The 21818-nt window shown below is 40.5% G+C and overlaps 4 protein-coding genes across 4 annotated transcripts in view; all 4 read left to right on the top strand.

Moving 5' to 3' along the window:
- LOC122664919 (oligopeptide transporter 7-like) overlaps window positions 1-4009 on the top strand; it is a 16082-nt gene extending 12073 nt beyond the window's left edge. The window contains exons 3-7 of the mRNA XM_043860954.1: window positions 64-161; window positions 1968-2537; window positions 2654-2915; window positions 3029-3211; window positions 3335-4009. Of these exons, the coding sequence (XP_043716889.1) occupies window positions 64-161; window positions 1968-2537; window positions 2654-2915; window positions 3029-3211; window positions 3335-3949 (1728 nt within the window). The 3' untranslated portion in view covers window positions 3950-4009. The remainder of the gene's footprint in view (window positions 1-63; window positions 162-1967; window positions 2538-2653; window positions 2916-3028; window positions 3212-3334) is intronic.
- Window positions 1-10632, top strand: part of LOC122664916 (oligopeptide transporter 7-like) — an 18774-nt gene extending 8142 nt beyond the window's left edge. Inside the window, 5 exon segments of the mRNA XM_043860949.1 lie at window positions 8630-9199; window positions 9299-9560; window positions 9681-9770; window positions 9773-9865; window positions 9979-10632. Coding sequence (XP_043716884.1) covers window positions 8630-9199; window positions 9299-9560; window positions 9681-9770; window positions 9773-9865; window positions 9979-10593 — 1630 coding nt within the window. The 3' untranslated portion in view covers window positions 10594-10632.
- The window catches only part of LOC122664918, a 23394-nt gene extending 1576 nt beyond the window's left edge, over window positions 1-21818 (top strand). The window contains exons 3-5 of the mRNA XM_043860953.1: window positions 18804-19310; window positions 21006-21152; window positions 21669-21818. Coding sequence (XP_043716888.1) covers window positions 18912-19310; window positions 21006-21152; window positions 21669-21758 — 636 coding nt within the window. The 5' untranslated portion in view covers window positions 18804-18911 and the 3' untranslated portion in view covers window positions 21759-21818. The remainder of the gene's footprint in view (window positions 1-18803; window positions 19311-21005; window positions 21153-21668) is intronic.
- LOC122666078 (oligopeptide transporter 7-like) lies at window positions 15103-15909 on the top strand. Its single transcript, XM_043862188.1, has 2 exons — window positions 15103-15571; window positions 15730-15909. The coding sequence occupies exons 1-2, from the start codon at window positions 15107-15109 to the stop codon at window positions 15907-15909; spliced, it is 645 nt and encodes a 214-aa protein (XP_043718123.1). The 5' UTR covers window positions 15103-15106.

The raw sequence follows: 21818 nt of genomic DNA, 5'->3' as shown, positions 1-21818 counted from the left end.
GATCTCTAAATAAATGATCAACTTATAATTGCTGGGTATGGTATGTATTGAGTTATTTTGTAGGTGTTGGGATTTGGGTGGGCAGGAATATTCCGGAGATATCTGGTGGAGCCTGCAGAGATGTGGTGGCCGCACAATCTCGTACAGGTCTCGTTGTTCAGGTTATTAATTTGCATTTCTCTCTCTCTCTCTTTCCACTTCTTGTATTTTTAATTAGTCCCATTTCTTGCTCTTATTAATTAGTTTTTGTTTGTTCCAGGCCTCTCTGGCTTCTCTCCTTTAATCACCGTGAATCTAAGTATTATTTCTCAATCACTTCAACACGAATTTGGCTCTCCTCCATGTGTGGCGGGAGCTAAAGGATCCACCCCAGTCAAAACAGGGGTGTTGGGTTATTTCACAGGCATCCCCCTATGAAATGACCTACCCCCTTCCCCCATATGTTTTGGCTGAGATGGATCCAAAAGCTCCTGCCATGACAGGAGGAAAGTCAGGTCCTTTCAATAGTCTTATAAATTTAGTAACGGAAGAAGGTATTGTATGGATCCAAATCTTCTAGGGCGCAGCCGCCTGAGGGGCATAGACAGACACAGGGCCACACAATGATCACCTTACCCCATTCGGGCAAGACACCCGAACAGGGGATAAGATAGTCATTGCACATGACCCTGTGTCCGCCGCTCAAGCCGCTCGGGCAGCTACGTGGTAGAGGATCTGTTTCCACTTGGGTCCATTATTTGGCACAATGTTTTAAGTGATAATGGATCCCCTTCCCTTTGTACATACCAATAATATTCTCTGATTTTGAAATGTTGACTCTGAAAAGGTTAAAGTCTTGTGATGATTGTTATGATTTAATCTTCAAATTCTTACCATTAAGTGAGAGGGGGTGCCCAAGTCACGTTTGATTATTCATATCTGATGTGGAATTGTTGTTTTAAGATAAATCCCAACAATCTCCTCTTCTTCGCATGGGATTACTTGCATCCGATGGGGCAAAAAATCCTTTCTAGTGCACCATGGAGTGCAGCACGTATTGGACGGTTGGAGCATCCTTAGTGCACATGTTGGACAGCTCTAGCTGTTTGATGCACGTTATATTCACTGGCACGTTGGAGCGGATCTAGACTCTAAGATGTGAGGTCATTACTTTTACTTAAATAAATTTCTTATTAATATTTTTCTTCTTTTTTTTTGTTTTTTGGTAAGTTATTGATACCCATTAAAGTACCAAATAATTTGTAATTTTATTTTTTTTGTTCTTTTAGTATTACATACAATTTTTTCCAATGAAGATAATATAGTTATTTCACATGTATATTCCAAAAATATGCATGACTTTGACATTTTTTAATAATGATATCATTTTTTTTAATTAATTTTGAAATTTTTTTTAACTTAAATAACTTTTGAAAATAAGACGGGGGACAATTAAATGAAGGTATCAAATTTTGAACGATTGAAACCAAAAACTTCCTTAATAGTTTTCCAATACCTGTGGTGTATAGAGGGTTTAATCATTATCATGAGGTTCTAAAGACGAAGTCGATCATTATGTGTGTATTTAGTAATGGATAACAAGTCTCATCATGGTTTTAGTGCATAGTATCGGATCGGGTATCGATCACTAGCAAAATCGATATGTTACCGGTACCCTATTAGCATGGACTGGTCGTATTGGACAAATTTACCCTTGATTTCCCTTGAAAAAACAGGAATTTTGATTGTTATAATCCTTGTCTATACCATGTCCCCGATATGGTATTGGTACGGTACCTAGATCAGCGAATAACTAACCTGTTACGTATCACCCGATACCGGTACCTCAAAGCATGAGTCTCATTGCATGTGTATAACACTATAACCACGACCGATCGATTATTATTTTGTTCTGGTTACAATATAGATAAATAGATAGATTGATTGATTGGTAGATAAATTGATTGCTTTATTTTTGTTGCATGCAGTGCGTTACATGATAAAGAAAAGAGGCCGAAAGGCCGGCTGACACGTAACCAATTCTTCTTGATTGCCTTCATGTGTAGCTTTGCTTATTATATATTTCCTGGGTACCTATTTCCTATGTTAACCTCCATGTCTTGGGTCTGCTGGGCCTTCCCTAAGTCCGTTCTCGCCCACCAACTAGGCTCCGGTCTTCAAGGTTTGGGCATCGGTGCCATGGCCTTTGATTGGTCCACCGCCTCATCATACCTTAGCAGTCCACTTGCCAGCCCTTGGTTTGCTACAGCCAACATCGCCGTTGGTTTCCTCATCCTCATGTACCTCATCGTCCCTGTTTTCTACTGGCTCAACATCTACCATGCCAAGACCTTCCCCATCTACTCCAGTCATCTCTTCACATCTTCCGGCCAAACCTATAACATCTCTGCTATTATTGACTCTGACTTCCAGATTGATCTCAACGCCTACAAGCAGAAGGGTCCTCTTTACATCAGCACCTTCTTTGCCATTACCTATGGTGTTGGCTTCGCTGCCCTCACCGCCACTATTGTTCACGTTCTTGTCTTCCATGGAAGGTAACAGTAATAGCAGCTTAGCTTAGTTTAGTTTCCTTTTTTCTTTTTACAAACAAAATTTTCTCAGCAACATTAATTAGTAACAACAAATCTCATATGCTAAAATCACATAACAGGGAAATATTGGAGCTAAGCAAATCAGGGTTATTGAAGGAGAAGAGGAAGATGGACATACACACAAGGCTTATGAGTAAATATAAGCAAGTGCCCCAATGGTGGTTCACCTGCATCCTCCTCTTCAACATTGTTGCAACTCTCTTCGCTTGTCAGTACTACAACGACCAACTTCAGTTACCATGGTGGGGAGTCTTACTAGCTTGTTTCCTTGCCTTTATCTTCACTCTCCCAATTGGCATCATCTATGCCACCACAAACCAGGTGGGTTTCTTTTTTAATTTTGTTTACATTTCAAATATTCCCTCTTTTTTTTTTGGTTCTTTATATTTTATCCATGGGGTGAGAGCCTGATCACTAGCATGCCAATGTAACAGCGACCAGGGTTGAACATCATTACTGAGTATATCATAGGGTACATGTACCCAGGCCGCCCTGTTGCCAACACGTGCTTCAAGGTGTATGGATTTATCAGCATGACTCAAGCCGTCACCTTTCTGCAAGATTTCAAGCTTGGTCATTACATGAAGATTCCTCCCAAATCAATGTTCATGGCCCAGGTTAGTTTTAAAATTTTCATTCTTTTTCTCAATTTTGTCCCTCTCAGGAACAGGGTGACTTTTAGCAACAAAACAAATTAATGATCCTCTGTATTATTCTTCTTAATTTACATTATGAGTCAGGTTGTGGGAACTTTGCTATCTTGTTTGGTCTACTTGGGAACTGCATGGTGGCTAATGACTTCCATCCCCAACATTTGTGACACTTCCCTACTGCCCCATGACAGCCCTTGGACCTGTCCAATGGACCGTGCATTTTATGGTGCATCGGTTATCTGGGGACTGATTGGCCCTCGCAGATTTTTCGGGGACCTTGGTCCATATTCAGCTGTCAATTGGTTCTTCCTAGGTGGAGCCATTGCCCCAGTTCTTGTTTGGGTTGCACACAAAGCCTTCCCTCGGCAAAAATGGATCCGTCTCATCAACATGCCAATCCTATTAGGTGCTACAGGAATGATGCCACCTGCCAGCGCTATCAACTTCAGCACTTGGCTACTTCTTGGGTTCCTCTCTGGCTTCATCCTCTATAGATACCAGCAAAACTGGTGGCAACGCTACAATTATGTTCTCTCAGGGGCTCTAGATGTTGGCCTTGCCTTCATGGGTGTGCTTCTGTGTCTATGCTTGGGACTAAAGGGAATCAACATTAATTGGTGGGGAGCAAACCTAGATGGCTGCCCTTTGGCTACTTGCCCAACCGCCAAAGGGGTAATTGTTGATAGTTGCCCTATTTTCTGACTTAAATTTGACAGAGAATAAGCACTGATTTAAAATGTAAATAACTATGTAGAATATGTCGTATTTGGCCCCTTAAAGATTTATAGTCTCATATTATTTGGGTATCGAGAGAGTTTGTGGCTTATAAGCAGGGGCCAACCTCTTCCATGTGGACGTATTTTAAAATCATGAATACCACATTAAGTTAGCTTCGGCGTACAGCCCAAGGCGAACAATATCACATGGATGCAACGCTCTTTTCCAGCCTTAATATTTCTCATGATTCTAATATAAACAATTAGAAACTAAGTTATCTTATCTACCTTGCCTTCGTATACAAGTAAGGGGGTTAATTGCTTCTTTCTTAATATAATCAAATACATTGGTGTTTATTTTGTGAAAGTCACATTGTGGAAAGAGTACAATGCCAATTTTCATTCCCACTTGAATTACAAGAATCAAGAATGTCTTTAATCCAAATTCAACTTCTATTCTGTTAGAGCTAGTTGCCCTAATTACAAAGAACCATACCCTGTTATTGCCTTCTATATAAAATACAAACACATTGTTGTCCATAATAATAATAATAAAAATAAGGGAAAATATCACGTACCTCCCCTGAGGTATGACTTATGTACACTTTCACCCGTGAGGTTTGGGAAATTCCACGTACCTCCCTTGCTTTCCAAACCAAGTAACAAAAACACCCACTCCGTTAATTGTAGACGTTAAACGTTATAATTTTGATTTCAAAACAATCTTCTTCCCCAAACAAAACATCAAACTTTATACCCATTTTAGGATTTCAAAACCCCACCGCCGCCTTTAGCAGGGGCCAAACAAGAGGGCCGGCCGCCAAACAGTGTTGATCTCAGGTAGCATTTCACTAGGATTTCTTCCAAAGATGAAACGAAATCCAAAAGTCGCGGCCTATGATTCAGAAAACTTCTCTGGGCTCGCTAGGATCGGCATGCCTCAGCTTCTTTGGCGGTGGCATCCAATTAGCAGAGTCATTCGTCGATTGCGAAGACCCAACTTGATGCTTGAAATACCGAATCCCAGCCATCGTCTCTGGCGATTCCACAATAGGCGAAGGGAACTCTGAAGCATCATCACCTACCTCTTCAGCCACAGGTGCATCTCCACCCTGTAATTTTGCATCTATCTCTGGCTCTGGCTCTGGCTCTGGATCTGTTTCATGGTAACAATCAAACCCTAAACGAGATTAGGGCCATACCCATTTGGGAATCCTTATTTTTCTGTCAGAGAACCTGCAGTTCTTGGACCTTTTGGTGGGCGCAGTGAATTGGTACCAGGAGGTGTTGATTTCCCTTATGGCTTAGCTACTCCCCGCTTGATAGGGCATCGACATGTTGGAACCCGTTGTAACCTGGGTTTTAATCTCTATCCTCACAACTTGAAGAATCCAACTTGGGAGAATGGAATTCAAATATGCTTCCTAGGCCACTTAGATGTCTGTGTTTGTTATTTGGTATGGGCTTTCGGTAAAAGGAAAAGAAAATTTCTACATTAAAGTTGTTTCTCCATTTACGGTGGTTTTGTTGATGAATCTTCCTTGATAATGAAATCATTTCCAGATCTAATGAATTCTTTTGTTAACACAGCTCATGGATGTCACTGGAATGATCTCCTCAGTACTGAATGCACGAACTCAGTGGTTAACCAAGGTATATATTTCCCAAGAAAAACAAAAATGTTGAAATGTTAACAAAAACCATTCTACTTGATTACTCAATCTGGCAAGCAACGAATGAGGTCCTGTTTAATGATGCTAAAGGAAAGTTGAATATATTCAGTTTCAGTTTGGTATTGAAAAAAAAAAACAGAGGAGGAAGACGAAGGAGCTTGCCTAGGGGGTTACAGGGTTTGCGATGAAGGGGGAGAGGGTAGAGGTGGCAGTGGAGAGGAGAGGGCAGGGGTGGGGATGATGGTGCAGTGCATATAGCAGGGGCGGTGTTTGTAACGGTGGCCAGGGGTGGGGCTGGTGCTTGAAGAAGACTATTTGGGGAAGAAGATGAGGGCAATTTGGTTGCCGGAACATGGTTATCACTCGCCGGGAATCTAAAGGACACCTGTGAGCTAATTTGGCCGTGGGTGACGCCGATAAGCAACGATCAAAGGGGATTTTCCCCTGTTTTCCTTTCTGGTTCCTTATTTTACGTTTAGGATTGAAAGGTTTCAAACCCTAAATAATTTGGGGAAGAAGATGGGGGCAATTTGACCATTTAAATCAAAATTCTAACGTTCAACGTCTGAAAATGTACATAAGTCATACCTCTGGGGAGGTACGTGATATTTTCCCTAAAAATAATCTAGGTTCTTCAATTCTGAGATGATAATGCATGATTCATGTTTGCCCCAACAGATTCCTTACCATTGGTTGGTAAAACAGAATCCCGTTCAATAACAACTGTGTCTTCCTACATCAACAAATCAATCACATGTATCGGTATTGTTTCCTTTGAAAATTGTAATATATATTTTTTTTTTTTTTTACATTTTTACCCTTGTACCATTACGAATCGGCCGATCCGATACCGATTGCTCAAACCATGGTTGATAACAGAATCCCTATATAACTCTAAGATTCGTACTTAAGAATTTAATACCCTTTATAACTCTACTCTATGTGTATGATGACCCAAAATCCCTATATATATATAATAAATAAGGAATAAAGAACCTTACTTAATAAGGGATTACGAAAGCCAGCTAAGCCAATTTCTTTCCTATTAAGTAGGAGGTTCCCGATTCCAATTCGGATTTTGATTCCTAGTAACTATATATATATATATATCTTTTAAGTACCTTCCCTGTTCCCCCATATTTCATATCACAAATGGAGATTGGTTCGATGGAGATGGGGTCGCTGGAAGATGAGAACGAGAACTCACTGGTAAAGCAAGTGGCTTTGACGGTGCCGACGACGGACGACACGAACCTCACAGTGCTGACCTTTCGAATGTGGGTATTGGGGGTAGTGTCGTGCGTGTTGCTGTCGTTCTTGAATCAGTTCTTCTGGTATAGGACTGAGCCCTTGGCCATCACCTCCATATCTGCGCAGATAGCAGTGGTGCCACTGGGGCATCTCATGGCGTCAACCCTCACCAATCGCATCTTCTTCAAAGGTAGCCGGTGGGAGTTCACCCTCAATCCGGGACCATTCAATGTGAAGGAGCATGTGCTCATCACAATCTTTGCTAATTCTGGAGCTGGCACTGTCTACGCCACTCACATTCTCAGTGCTATTAAGCTTTACTACAAGAGAAACCTCACCTTCTTTGTTTCTTTCCTCCTCATTATCACCACCCAGGTCTGTTTGTTTGATTCCTTCTCACCTCTTTCTCACTCTCTCCCTTTTTTCTTGACTTGATCAATTTGCTTACTGGTATGTATTGCATATATGTAGGTGTTGGGGTTTGGGTGGGCAGGAATATTTCGGAGGTATCTCGTGGAGCCTGCAGAAATGTGGTGGCCGTCCAACCTCGTACAGGTCTCATTGTTCAGGTTTGATCGTTGCACTAAAGCACACCCTCTATGTATTGTATAAATATATATTATATAAAATACATGTTGGGCTGGCCCTGTCACGGCCGAGGCCTCAGCCCAGCCCTGCGCCATGCAAAATATCAAACCCAACCCGACCCTTATCTCTAGGCTTGGCCAAGTCCTATTTGGGCTCAGGGCTGATTTGGGCAGACTCAGGCTGGCCGGGGTTTTTTTAACACCCCTAGCCATTGCAGGTATGTTCCTGGCTTCCTGCTACTAGTGTTTGCAACAAAAGAAATGGAATAATTCACTTCTCTTTTGGATTTATAAACACCTTCCTCGATTCTAGTATTTTTCAAAATACCCTTCTTTGAACGAAATTTTGCTGTTACAGTAGTAGTAGGAATGTTCCTACTACAAAACTAGCAGCCAAGGAAATGGGATCAATTTTAGAAAATAATAAAACGTAGGAGGATATTTATGAACCCTTGTAGCAGGAACATTCCTGCTATGGGCGCAGCAGCAAAAAAATTTCCCCCTTTCTTGATTATGTTGCTTTGGCTACGAACTGGATGGCAGCAAAATTTTATCCAACCCGTGCCCACACGAGCAAACACAAGCACCATAGAGGCAAAAGCACAAACAGTTGCTGTGAGGTCCTAGCAGGGTTGAATACAGTAAAATGGGTCCCCTTCCCCTTGGAGAGTAGGGAATAAGGGATCTCCAATTTAAGTCCCAAGTCCCAAGTCCCAACCACTAATCCTCTTTTCTGATTTTAAAAAGTATGAAACTCCGAATTAATACGCTTTTTGTTTTGGTAAACATTTCCCCGCCCATATCATAATACCCATCGGCCTATATTATGAGCTATTAAAATAATAAAAAATCCCACCCCATTAATGCTCTTGTGCACCTCTCATTGTCCCTACATCCTGGCAACGATATGATCCTTGTTGATACCTATTTAACAGTGCCCATAGGATGTATGTAACTTGTACGTCGTCGTATGTATATATTATGTGTGTATTTTATATGAAATGTGGAGGGAAGTTTAAAGACTTGGAACGGAATGAAGAAATTAATAGGTATAATAGTATGTATGTATCATTATTAATTTGTTTTGGATACGAGATAGAGAGATAGATAGATAGATTGTTTAATTGATTGATTGATTGATTATTACTATTGCAGAGCTTTACATGAGAAAGAAGACACCCCCAAGGGCCGGTTGACGCGTAACCAATTCTTCTTGATTGCCTTCATGTGTAGTTTTGCTTATTATATCTTTCCTGGTTACCTATTCCCTATGTCAACCTCCATGTCTTGGGTCTGCTGGGCCTTTCCTAAGTCTGTTCTCGCCAACCAACTGGGCTCTGGCCTTCAAGGTCTGGGCATTGGTGCTATGGCCTTTGATTGGTCCACCGCCTCATCATACCTTGGCAGTCCACTTGGGAGCCCTTGGTTTGCTACAGCCAACATTGCCGTTGGCTTCCTCATCCTCATGTACCTCATCGTCCCTGTTTCCTACTGGCTCAACATCTACCATGCCAAGACCTTCCCCATCTTCTCCAGCCATCTCTTCACCTCTTCTGGTCAAACCTACAACATCTCTTCTATCAACAACTCTAAATTCCAAATTGATCTCAACGCCTACAAGCAGAACGGCCCTCTTTACATCAGCACCTTCTTTGCCATTAGCTATGGTGTTGGCTTCGCTGCCCTCACCGCCACTATTGTTCACGTTCTTTTCTTCCATGGAAGGTAATGGTAGCTTAATTTCCTCGTTCTAAATTGTTACAAACAAAAATTTCTCAGCAACATTAGTAACAACAAATCTCATATGCTAAAATCACATAACAGGGAAATATTGGAGCTAAGCAAATCAGGCTTATTGAAGGAGAAGAGGAAGATGGACATACACACAAGGCTTATGAGTAAGTATAAGCAAGTGCCCCAATGGTGGTTCATCTGCATCCTCCTCTTCAACATTGTTGCAACTCTCTTCGCTTGTCAGTACTACAACGACCAACTTCAGTTACCATGGTGGGGAGTCTTACTAGCTTGTTTCCTTGCCTTTATCTTCACTCTCCCAATTGGCATCATCTATGCCACCACAAACCAGGTGGGTTTCTTTTTAATCTTGTTTACAATTCAAAGTTCCCTTCTTTTTGCTTTTTTTTTTAAAAAAAAAAAAAATCTTCCCCAGGGTGTGAGCCTGATCACTAGCATGCCAATGTAACAGCAACCAGGGTTGAACATCATTACTGAGTATATCATAGGGTACATGTACCCAGGGCGTCCTGTTGCCAACATGTGCTTCAAGGTGTATGGATATATATCAGCATGACTCAAGCCATCACTTTTCTGCAAGATTTCAAGCTTGGTCAGTACATGAAGATTCCTCCCAAATCAATGTTCATGGCCCAGGTTAGCTTTAATTTTTCATTCCTTTTCATTTTCTAAGTCAGGAATAGGGTGACTTTTAATTAACCACAAAACAACTGATCTTCTGTAATATTCTTCTTTACATTATGAGCCAGGTTGTGGGAACCTTGCTATCTTGTTTGGTCTACTTGGGAACTGCATGGTGGCTAATGACTTCCATCCCAAACATCTGTGATACTTCCCTGCTGCCCCCCAATAGCCCATGGACCTGTCCAAATGACCGTGTATTTTACGATGCATCTGTCATCTGGGGACTGATTGGCCCTCGCAGATTTTTCGGGGACCTCGGTACACATTCAGCTGTCAATTGGTTCTTCCTAGGTGGAGCCATTGCCCCAGTTCTTGTTTGGGTTGCACACAAAGCCTTCCCTCAGCAGAAATGGATCCGCCTCATCAACATGCCAATCCTATTAAGTGCAACAGGAATGATGCCACCTGCCAGCGCTATCAACTTTAGCACCTGGCTACTTCTTGCGTTCCTCTCTGGCTTCATCCTCTATAGATACCGACAAAATTGGTGGCAACGCCACAATTATATTCTCTCAGGGGCTCTAGATGCTGGCCTGGCTTTTATGGGTGTGCTCCTATTTCTGTGCTTAGGACTGAAGGGAATCAGCATTAATTGGTGGGGAACCAACATAGATGGCTGCCCTTTAGCTTCTTGCCCAACCGCCGAAGGAGTGATTGTTGATAATTGCCCGGTCTTCTGACTTGAATTTGCAAAGGCTAAACACTCGTTTGGATGTAAATATTTCTTATTCTACCTTGCCTTTTTATGCAAGGGCAGTTGCTTGTTTCTTAATATAGTCAAATACATTGGCATTCACATTGGTGCTTACTTTTTTGAAATTCAACAGGTGGAAAAGAATACAATGACAATTTACATTTTCAGTAGAATTATAAGAATCAAGAATATTTTTGTTCCAAATTCAACTTTTCTTGTGATAATACTGCCCTGATTACAAAGAAACGTACCCTGCTTTTGCCTTTTGCATAAGATACAGACACATAATTCTCAAACAAAAAAAACAAAGTTCTTCAATTCTAATAATGACCTTGCATTGGGCGGACTAATCTGAGGTAATGTACAGTGTTTATCCTAAATTCTTCACTGAGGCCTCAATACAAATACATTGAGGACCTCCACCTTTGATTTTCTTTCCAACCAAAATAGGGTATACTGAACAAATCAATGCATCACAAGCATATATGCATTGCTGTATTGTAAGTAGAATCAGACAGGGAATCTTCCTCTTCATTTTTTGATTGCCTCTTGTTCTTTCAAGCCAGCATTAAAAATATAGTGCTACTTGTTTACATGGAAGTTTCAACTCTGTATCTGTAGCAGAGGTTGGGTTGGTTCCCATATGCATTTATTCTTGCAAATTTGAACATTAAATATAGTGCTACTTGTTTTTCTATTCATTAAAACAAAAACAAAATTAGATTTGGACGCATTTACCAACTGCCAACAAAAATCAAGGATTTCCACTTGCGGAGACTCTGCGCGGTTCATGCATGCGAGAACAGATATTTCATTTTCCCCCAATTTGTTTCTAAATAGATAATTCCCTTAATTTCCATCATTGGTAGATAAACTAAAGGGATAATTTCTTAGATCTACTAGATAAAAACGAAAATTACAAGATAATTAAATAGGTTTTAAATTTATTTTACGTCCACTACTTTTCATTTTGAAAAGATTTACTTAATCCCTAAAGTTAGTTAGTACTCATCCAAAATAAAAGCAAACTTTCGTAATTGTCTTAACCTCATTTATTGAAAAGTAAAAAACTGTTTAAATCACATTGAAGAAAACAACCGTGTGAAGTTCACAAAAATAGGAAAAGATTGTGATAAAGTAGGATAAGAAGATTACGGGAAGTAGTAATACCTATTACGGTATTATGGTGATGGAGGATTTTAAAATTTAAAATGGTAATACCTTTTACGGTATAACCCAAAAAAGATGAAAACATATTTTATAGCATCATAATCCAAAGGAAATGAAATTAAAAACAAAGAAAATGGAATACCAAAATTCGAGATCATAAAAGAAAAGAGAAAATATCATCCCCCTCCCCTCTAAGTTTGCTTAATATCAATCTAGTACCCAAGTTTTCAAAAATGATTACTCCCTCCTCTACTTTCCCAAGATTCTATCAACCGTATCCTAACTGTTAAAAAACGCCGCCATTTAATGATGATGTGGCATGTACAAAATTTCTAAAGCCCCAAAATACCCTTAACCCAACCGTAACCTAACCTAACCTAACCTAACCTAACATTCTCTCTACTCTCTCACTCCTCCCCATCCCTCGTTTCTCTTTCTTTCTTCTCCGGCGAACACCAACACCATCACACTTGCAACTCTTCTTCTCCGGCAAAACCAGTGAAAGAATCACAGAAATTATAAGTCTCTCTGTTGATCAATCCATGCCATGATAATTTTTTCAAAAGCTATCCTGCTTTTTTTTTTCCATCCTAGAATTCATGTTCTCGATTGAATCAACCTCATTAGTTTGCAATTTAAAGAGCATCGTATGTGCCCTAGATCAAAAACCTTGAGCTTTGCAACTCCCATCCCATCTCAGCTTCGACCTGCGACTCCCATCTCGGCTCGGCTTGGACCTGCAATTACAATCTCGGCGATTAGGGTTCTTCTCTCACTCCCAACTATCTTCGATTGTTTCGAGGTATAAACAGAGCAATTACCCATTAACAATCAAAAGTATGTGACTGATAGAACGGACAATATGCAAGGTGGAAGAGCCTCGGCTTGCACTTGCCCCAAATTGGACGTCACAGTCACGTTGAAGTTAAAACAGTAAGAGAAGTTATAAGCTACTCGCTGCAACATCAATGAAACCAAGTTGATGCAGAACCCGACCAAACAGAGAAGCTCATATCCACCTTCCCATATCGAGTGGGGCATAAATTAATTAATTAATACCAAACAAAAGTTTCAATTTTTTTTTTTTTAACCATGAACAATGATGACAGTGGGATTCAATGAATTATTTGCATATATAAACTTGAATTACAAAAGAGAAGAAAGAGAGATATAGACGAATGCTGAACTTTTGGAAAGGAATAAGGGAATTTCGAGGCGAGTTGAGACGGCCATGAGGCCCAGTATCGGAAAGGTCACACATGCTGAAGACCTAACCCATGAAAGCAGGTCCACCTTCCTTTACTCTTGAATTGAGACCAGCGACCCTAACAGTTGAAGGGAACCCCGATGCCAGCGACATGCCCTTGATTGCCGATGTTGATGAAGATGAAAGGGAACCGCTTTGGTCAGAGGAGGCAGGGGGCATATTAAACAGAGAAGGAATTGGTGGCCGCGGGACATCGGGTAATAGAAAAGGCAAACATATGACTGACGAAGAAGATGATATAGTAGAGAGAGGACCAGATGGTGGGGAGGTCGTCAAGTCTTGGCGTTGCTGTTGAGGTTGAAATTGAATAGAGAGACGAAATTGGAGGAAGCAGATTGCATGAAACCAGAAAGGTTATTGAGAGCTTGGAGATTGTTGTTGATGCTGCTGCTGCTGTTGTTATTGTTATTATGGATTGAGTTTGAGGCCATGGCTAATCTCTGGGGTTGGGGCCTTGGGCACAGAACTCTAAGAGGGAGTTTTGCCGGAGTAGCTACTAATTTGTTAGAGAATAGAGCAAGATATTCTTAACAAGCAGAAAAAGAGCTAACATTCTACCAACCTCATCTAACTAATTTTTGTGATTCTTTCACTGGTTTCACCAGAGAAGAAGAGTTGCAGGTGTGACGGTGATGGTGTTCGTCGGAGAAGAAAGAAAGAGAAACGAGGGATTGGGAGGAGTGAGAGAGGAGAGAGAATGTTAGGTTAGGTTAGGTTAGTTTAGATTAGGTTAGGGTTGGGTTGGGTTAAGGGTATTTTGGGGTTTTAGAAATTTTGTACATGCCACATCATCATTTAATGGCATTTTTTAATAGTTAGGATAGGATACGATTGATAGAATCTTGGGAAAGTAGGGGAGGGAGTAATCATTTTTGAAAACTTGGGTACTAGATTGATATTAAGCAAACTTAGAGGGGAAGGGGATGATATTTTCCCAAAAAAAAAATAATCTAACGTCAACTTCAAAGGGCGTGTGGTGGTCAATGTCTCCATACAATGGTGAATGTGATTCCAATTCACTGCAAGTGGAAAAGGGTACCAGAAGGGTATTTTGGAACATATTAAAACCCTAGGAGGGGTTTGTGAACCCTACGATGGTAGCTAAACTGTCCTCTATGGGTAGATGGAAACTTAGTCCTAAAAGGAAAACTTAATTTTTACCAAAAAAAAAAAAAAGAAAGCTTACGGGAAAAGGTTTCGTACACAGTCGTGTAAACCGTGTACGTGAGAGGGTCTCTCACAAAAAGTTTAAGAAGTCATAAATACTCATCCATTAATTAATACCTTGAAACTCCCGCCCTTTCACATACACGGTTTAGTATGAAATCATTCCCCAAAGCTTAATTTCAATTATTATATTACTAATTTTTAGAATATCTTTATAAAAATCATTGGGTGAAACATGGAAGAAATACTTTGCAATCTTTTTAAAATAGTTTTTTATTTTCGACAAATGAGGTTAGGGCAATTTTGAAGGTTTGTTTTTAGTTTTTTCCTTGCATGGCATGAGTACTATCCAACTTTGTGGATTAAGTAACTCTTTTTGAAATGGTAAATAAGGGATGTAAAACTAATTTGAAGCCTCTTTATTTTGTAATATTCGTTCTTACCTAATAGATCTAAGAAATTTTCTCTAAAATAAATTCCATTGAACAGCAACTGTGTCGTGTCGTAATACATCGACAAACACAACATTTTTATAGATGACATCATCAATGTTGTTTTTATCAAAAAAAAAAAAAAAACAAAAACATCATCAATTGTTGCTCCACTCCACTACACTTTGAATCATCAAAACTCAAAAGTCAAAACAACCTATTTTGGGTAGTGGTATGATTCATGGTCTCTCTCTCTCTCTCTCTCTCTCTCTCTCTCTCTGTGGTGATACTGGCTTTGAATCTCCATAGATAAGGAAACTTCCTAATTTAAGAATCTTATCCCCTACCGTAGTAATGAGAACATTTGCAGGTTCCACCCAAACATTATCTATTTAAGTCCCATCCCATTTTCCCATGCACTTCATATTCCAACTCATTCTAGAGAGACTCAGAAGATGGGTTCGATGGAGATGGAGATGGGTTCGGTGGAAGATGAGAATGAAAACTCACCGGTAAAGCAGGTGGCTTTGACGGTGCCGACGACGGACGATATGAGTCTTCCTGTGCTGACCTTCCGAATGTGGGTACTTGGGGTGGTGTCGTGCGTGTTACTGTCGTTCTTAAACCAGTTCTTCTGGTACAGGACTGAGTCCTTAACCATAACCTCCATATCTGCCCAGATAGCAGTGGTCCCACTGGGGCATCTCATGGCATCCACCCTCACCGATCGCATTTTCTTTAAGGGTAGCCGGTGGGAGTTCACCCTCAATCCGGGACCATTCAATGTGAAAGAGCATGTGCTCATCACCATCTTTGCTAATTCTGGAGCTGGCACTGTCTATGCTACTCACATACTTAGTGCTATTAAGCTTTACTATAAGAGGCAGCTCACCTTCTTCGTTTCCTTCCTACTTATTATCACAACCCAGGTCTGTTTCATTTCTCTCTCTCTCTCTCTCTCTCTCTTTTTCTTTTCTTTTTGATTAAGTTTGCAGTGGTGATTGCTTGATTGCTAGATTGCTTGATTGAGATCTCTAATAAATGATTAACTTGCTGGGTATGTTGTATTTGATGAGTTATTTTGTAGGTGTTGGGGTTTGGGTGGGCAGGTATATTCCGGAGATATCTGGTGGAGCCTGCAGAGATGTGGTGGCCGTCGAACCTCGTACAGGTCTCGTTGTTCAGGTTATTAATTGCATCTCTTCTCTCACCGGATCCCCTTCTGAGGCTCATGTTCAGTGCCTCGGGGTTTGCACTAGACAGCTAGCTCCATTTTCCATGTGTCTTTGCGCATTCTATACTTCCAAATGTAGAAAACATTTCTTTTTTGGGAAAATTTCACGGACACCTCCTAAAAGTATTCAATATCTTAGAAATTTACCATATTTGGTCAAAATGTTACAAACACCCTCTATTTTTTATGAATTTGTTTCAATGTAGTTTACTCCGTTAGTCTCTGTAGTTAAGTGTCTGTTAGTTCTGTTTAAATGACGAAATTACTCTTATCACAGTGAAATCCCTATAATACCCTTAATGATGAATTATTGATGTTAGAAGTTAATAATTTGAAAAAGACAATTTTGCCCTTGTTTTTATTCAATACTTTTTTTTTATTCCTTTTTCCTCCCCCCCCCCTTCTTCTCCTTCTGCTGTTTCTTCCGCCGCCACCCCCTCCAGCCCTCCTTCTCTTGCTCCCCTGCAACCCCGCCATCGACGGATCCTTTCTTCAACCTTCGGCCACTGCTAATCCTCCTAAATTCTTGTTGAACTACATTTCATTAACTGTGTCGGTGATGTGGGTTTCTTCTCCGGAACTGAGGAGTATATCTGTTCAATTTTGTGATTTTTGTCTACATCGTTTCCGTCAGACATTGCAGATCGAGCCCCTTTTGATCTCCTTAAGCAATTCCCAGATTTTGCTCTGAAATCAGCTACTGTTATTGGGTAAGATTTCTGGGTTTCTTTCATTTTGAATCTGTTTGGCTTCTGTTGCAACAATGGTTTCCGCTAGATTTGATGTTTCAAAGCAATACTACACAACAAGTGTCTCGTTATCGCATACGTTCTCTGTTCGAGCCTACTTGCGGTCATGAATAAGTACGCTATTACCGAATTCAACTTCCCTGGTCTACCAACTGCTTTGCAGTACTTGACTTCAGCTCTTGGGGTCTGGGTGCTTGGGAAAATAGGGTTTCTGTACCATGACCCCTTCACATTGGACACTGCAAAGAAATTTCTGCCGGCGGCGGAAGAAACAGTATAATTCGAAAATGCAATCAAATAAACCAAAGTTTGGATAAAGCTGCAATAGAAAGTAGAAACCCATATGAACGAGTGTCGAATATCATAAATTCAAACGCAAGTAAAAATAATCGTTTATTACCTGCAATGGGGAGAGCGCCGATAGGTAACCATCGAAGGCGGAAGTGGAAGGCCAGACATCAGCGACGGAAGCGGAATCCTTGTGGGTCATGGGGAGAAGTCTATTGTAAGATTGGATATAAAGGAAGAGAATCAGATCGTTAATATCAGCGCCAACAGAATCCAAGTCCCCAGGCTTGGCGGTGACTAGAGGGTCTGAATCAGAGGGCAACACCGCGGCGAGGGTGTCAAGGACGAGACGAGCATTCTCGATCGAGATCTGAAGCACTTGGGAAATACCGTCGGCGTCGATTCGGAGGGGAGAGGAAGAAGCAGAAGCGTGTTGGATGAACTTCTCCTTGAAAGGGCCTAGGGTTGCTGTGCCATCTGAGAAAATGAGCTTCGGTATTGGAAGGAGTCCATGCTCGAATGGCTCTCTTCTTGCCCGAACAAAGACTGGTTCTTTCGTAGAGCTCTACCCGCAATACACCACTGTCGAATACGCCATCACCGCCCCGGAATCTCACGGGGCACCGCCACCTCAGCCTCCCGTGTTCCTCTTAGTTCTCGACACCTGCATAATTGAGGAGGAGTTGGGATATGTTGAAACTAATATTCTTTTTCTCACTTAGAAATAGGGGGAAGCAGCTGATGGTCGCCGGAGCCGCAGCTATAGAGGGAAGAAGATGAAATGATAGTGTTGTTCTTTTATTTAAATAACTAAGGGGTAAAATGATTATTTAGGGAGGAAGATGAAATGACAGTTCTATATTTTTATTTAAATAATTAAGGGGTAAAATGGATATTTCACCTTTGGGTATTAACTGTGCTTAACGTTTGGGGTGTCTGAGACATTTTGACCAAGTATGATAAGTTTCTAAAATATTGGATATTTTTAGGGGTTGTTTGTGAAATTTTACCTTCTCATTTATTTAGAGAGAATGTTTTCTAAAACGGAGGTGGACCGCACCCGGGCAGTGTGTTCGGTCAGGGGGTGGAATGGTCATTTCAGCCCCCCCTATGAGAGGAACCGCACAACCGTACCGGTCAGCGAACCTCAGGGGATAAAGGTCCTCTTATTTGGCCCTCAGTTCTCCCAAAATGCTAACTCTTTATGTTCCCAAAGAAAGGTTAAATATTTTGTTCTATGAAACAAGGAGACTAGTATCATTCATTTGAAAATAATACCTTTTTAGGCTATTTAGAAAAGTCGGTCCATAGCTTCCTTTTCCTTGTTCATTTCTCTTACCTCTGTCATTTATGGTGTCTAAAAATATCTCTAGTGATCTGGAAATTTTTAATTTCGCTAAGAAATGCTAGAGAGGCATGGTCATTGATTCAGCCATTTAAATGTTGCCAATGATCTATTTGGCAAATTGGCATTGGCTGCCTTCCCATGGAGGGGACAACTAACATCCCAAAACAGGACTGTCTTTGCATGACAGAGGGAGTATCATTTTTTTAGTGAATATTGCTGTGAAGATTTTGTTATGTTGCTCTTATAGTAAAATCTCTTTAATTTCTTCAATTATAATGGCTGGAAAGAGATTTTGGGGTGTTTACAAGTTGGGAAAGTTTCCTCTTTGGGTTTTGCCATATCTTTGAGGGCATTAAGAGGTGTGTCTTTTTGCAATACCTTTTACAACTGTAAAGAAATAACCTTGTACAATATTTTACTGATACATCTTACCCAAACGCTCCCAGATATGGATGGGGAGGCAATGTAATATAATTTAATTACCTGTAATTTAAGATATTCTTTTATTCTTCTAAGTTTCTAACATTTATTTTGTACTGTAGGACAACCTGGTTCAGACCACTGTGTCAGAGTATGACCTGGGAGGAGAAGGAGATCTATTTAAAGCTCCAGAACCTATCATAGAAGAACCTGTAATAAGCCTTGATCCCATGACAGCTGCCATTTCAATGATGTCTTGTGGGGAAGATGGCATGTCTCCCCAGACAATCAAAGTCACCGATATTGAATCAATTCAAATTGAACACCTGTTAAGTGAGTTCTTCTATGAGTGCGAGAAGGATATGTTGGAAAAATCCCGCATGGAGGAATCATTTCCAGAGGTCCTGGATGTCAAGATTCCTGCTGTCCAGGTGGAGGGGGATCCAACAGCAGAGAAAAATAGGTTGACTTCAGCGATTCAAATCCCGAAAAGTGTTAGTTTTGAGTGTTTGAGCTCTATTGACCAGGTTCATGGGGGTGCCATAAGACCAAACTTTCTGGATTTTCGGGGAGTAGATTTTGAAACCGCCTGTGGGATGCGCAGGGCTTTCAGTGAGGGCGATATACAGGTATGAGCTTTGTTTTCAGAGTTCCTGTCACTTCCTTCTTGTATATATGTAATCTGGTAATGCTGAGGGATTAGATGATATCTTTTTTGTCATTCCTACTTTCTAGAAGAGCTTATTTTATATGGACAAAGAGTAACATACCAAGTAACCACTGTTAGCACAACAGAAACTTTTCTCCCCTTTTGACACTGGAAACAGTGTAATTCTTTTAGTGTGACCAAAATGGATAAAATTATTAAAATGTGAGGACATCATCCACGGCATAACTGTTTTTCAATGTGAACATCTCTTTTTTTTTTCATGATGACAAACGTATTAGAACGATCCTAATTACCATGGCTGGTCACAATTGATACATTGTAAATGTGCCATGTTTAGACAAGGGTGTGCCATGTGGCCATGTTATATGGACCGAAATGGTCTTTAGGCCCAAACAAGCAAGGGAAGTGCCTCAAAATGGATTCCATATTGACAGGAGATTGGGAAATGCCACCAGAGTCCATCATCATAAATTCACTCTCATAATGTTGTGGGACTTTTTAATTACTTTGCTCACCTATTTTGGGCTGGAATTTGACCAAAGAGATGAATATGGGATCCACTATCACATGTACAGACTACAGATTCAGGTTCATCCATATCTGCCACATGGCAATTGCTGACATGTAACATTCTTCACCATTCCCAGTGACATTTAATTTTTGTCCTTAATCAAATTGTCCATTGTAAACCAGATCAACTGAATCCAACAATCTATTGTAAACAAGTTGAACTGATTATTGAGGCTGATCATTCCTACCTGTTCATATTACTCCATCCATTGCCTCATTTTGAGGCTCTGTTCAATCCACTGCGGCCTGTTACCTATGCATTTGATCATAACTATGGATTTCCATTGAAATTGCTCTTATTCAATTTACCTTTTCTTTCCACCTCTGGCAAATTTATGCCGTCTCTGGTGCAAACTAGAAATCAAATTGAAACAGGCTGTATGACAGTTTAAGACCACTGATCTGAAATCTGGCATGCCCACCTGTAAATGAAGCCCAGTGGTGGGTTGCTGTTTCATTTGGTTAGGTAAAACAGGTCACAAGAATTTGGTTTCAGGGCTCTGGATGTTTAGAGTAAAGTCAATATATCACAATTGAGGTGGAAGCACAGTGGTGAGGGACGTTTTGGTGTAGTGAAGTTTTCAAGTCCTGCTAGTTGAAATATGTCAAAATTCTCTAGAATTTCCCTGTGAAACATGTTTGGATGGTCAAACAGGACAAGGTTGATGGTTGATCATATAATTGAGTTTGAGTGAAATCGAGTGACAAGGGATGATCTGCCAATAGGTTTAATATTAGCCTGAGTGTTGCGCATTAGGAGATTTTATAGGTGCTACCTGTTGAATGCTTGTGTAATCTCATATATGCACTTCACTGCCATTTTGATGGAGATGGACCCTCTGTGGTCTACAAGGAGCTGCTGTGGTTGGTCTTTGGTTAATGGGAAGCCTGTAGAGACCTTTTCCCCTAAAGTAAAAAAGAATAGAAACAGCATATTTTTTTTTCTTTATTTGTTCGCTATGACCTTGAATTGTTCATGGTCTTTGTAACAACACTGTAGATGCCGCAAGATGTTCTGTTTGTGTGTTAAGCCATTTCCACATGATGTGGAGGAGGATCACTGATTATGATTTTTTTCTGACAGCTTCTTGGTAATGGGAATTCGAGCTCCATTCATTCACACTTTGAGCGCCCAGTAACCATTGGCAACTATACCATTGAAGAACGCCGGCAAAGGCTTTCCAGATATAGGAAGAAAAAGACAAAGAGGAATTTTGGCCGGAAAATTAAGGTAAGTCTTCAGCTACTGTTTTTCCCATTTCCTTCTCGACTTCAAATTATGGGTCATAATTTCTTTGGTTTTAGAGAATTACGACCTTTTCTCTCAAATTAATTTTAGCTGTGTTGGTTTAGTCCATGTGATATAGAACTTGCCAGTTGCCTTGTAGCCAATAAAGCTGAGATTTTATCCTTGATTAGGCTCCTATGGATACTTAATGCTTTAAGGAAGATTTCCTTATCCTGCTTTTTGTACTTGGGATTTCCGTTTATGTGGTTTTTCCCTAGAAATGCCCAGCCTTCACAGATTAAAAGCCTGTGTATGGTATGCATTTTCAGGATAGACTCTGGGTCTAGAATGCATTCTGAAACCCAGTTCTTCACTATTTTCTCGCTTCAAAATGTGTTCTAAACCCAGAATCTATTCACTAAATCCATACAAAACACAGCCAAAAAACGTAAAGAGAGGTTACTTGAAACCGTATCAAGAGCCTTTTCTCAATAGGCTAATAATGGCGGTTTCTTTCAGTATGCTTGCAGGAAAGCATTGGCTGACAGCCAGCCAAGAGTACGAGGAAGGTTTGCTAAGACTGAGGAATCCGAAGTTCCAAAGAGTTAGGAAGGCTGTAAATTTGGCACTAAGAAACTAGGTTTCTCTTTCATGAAGAATAAAAGAAAA

The sequence above is a fragment of the Telopea speciosissima genome, chromosome 6 (assembly GCF_018873765.1).
Source record: "Telopea speciosissima isolate NSW1024214 ecotype Mountain lineage chromosome 6, Tspe_v1, whole genome shotgun sequence".
Classification (NCBI taxonomy): domain Eukaryota; kingdom Viridiplantae; phylum Streptophyta; class Magnoliopsida; order Proteales; family Proteaceae; genus Telopea; species Telopea speciosissima.
Note: the sequence above shows the minus strand (reverse complement) of the source record. Positions and strands in the feature narration are given on the sequence as shown.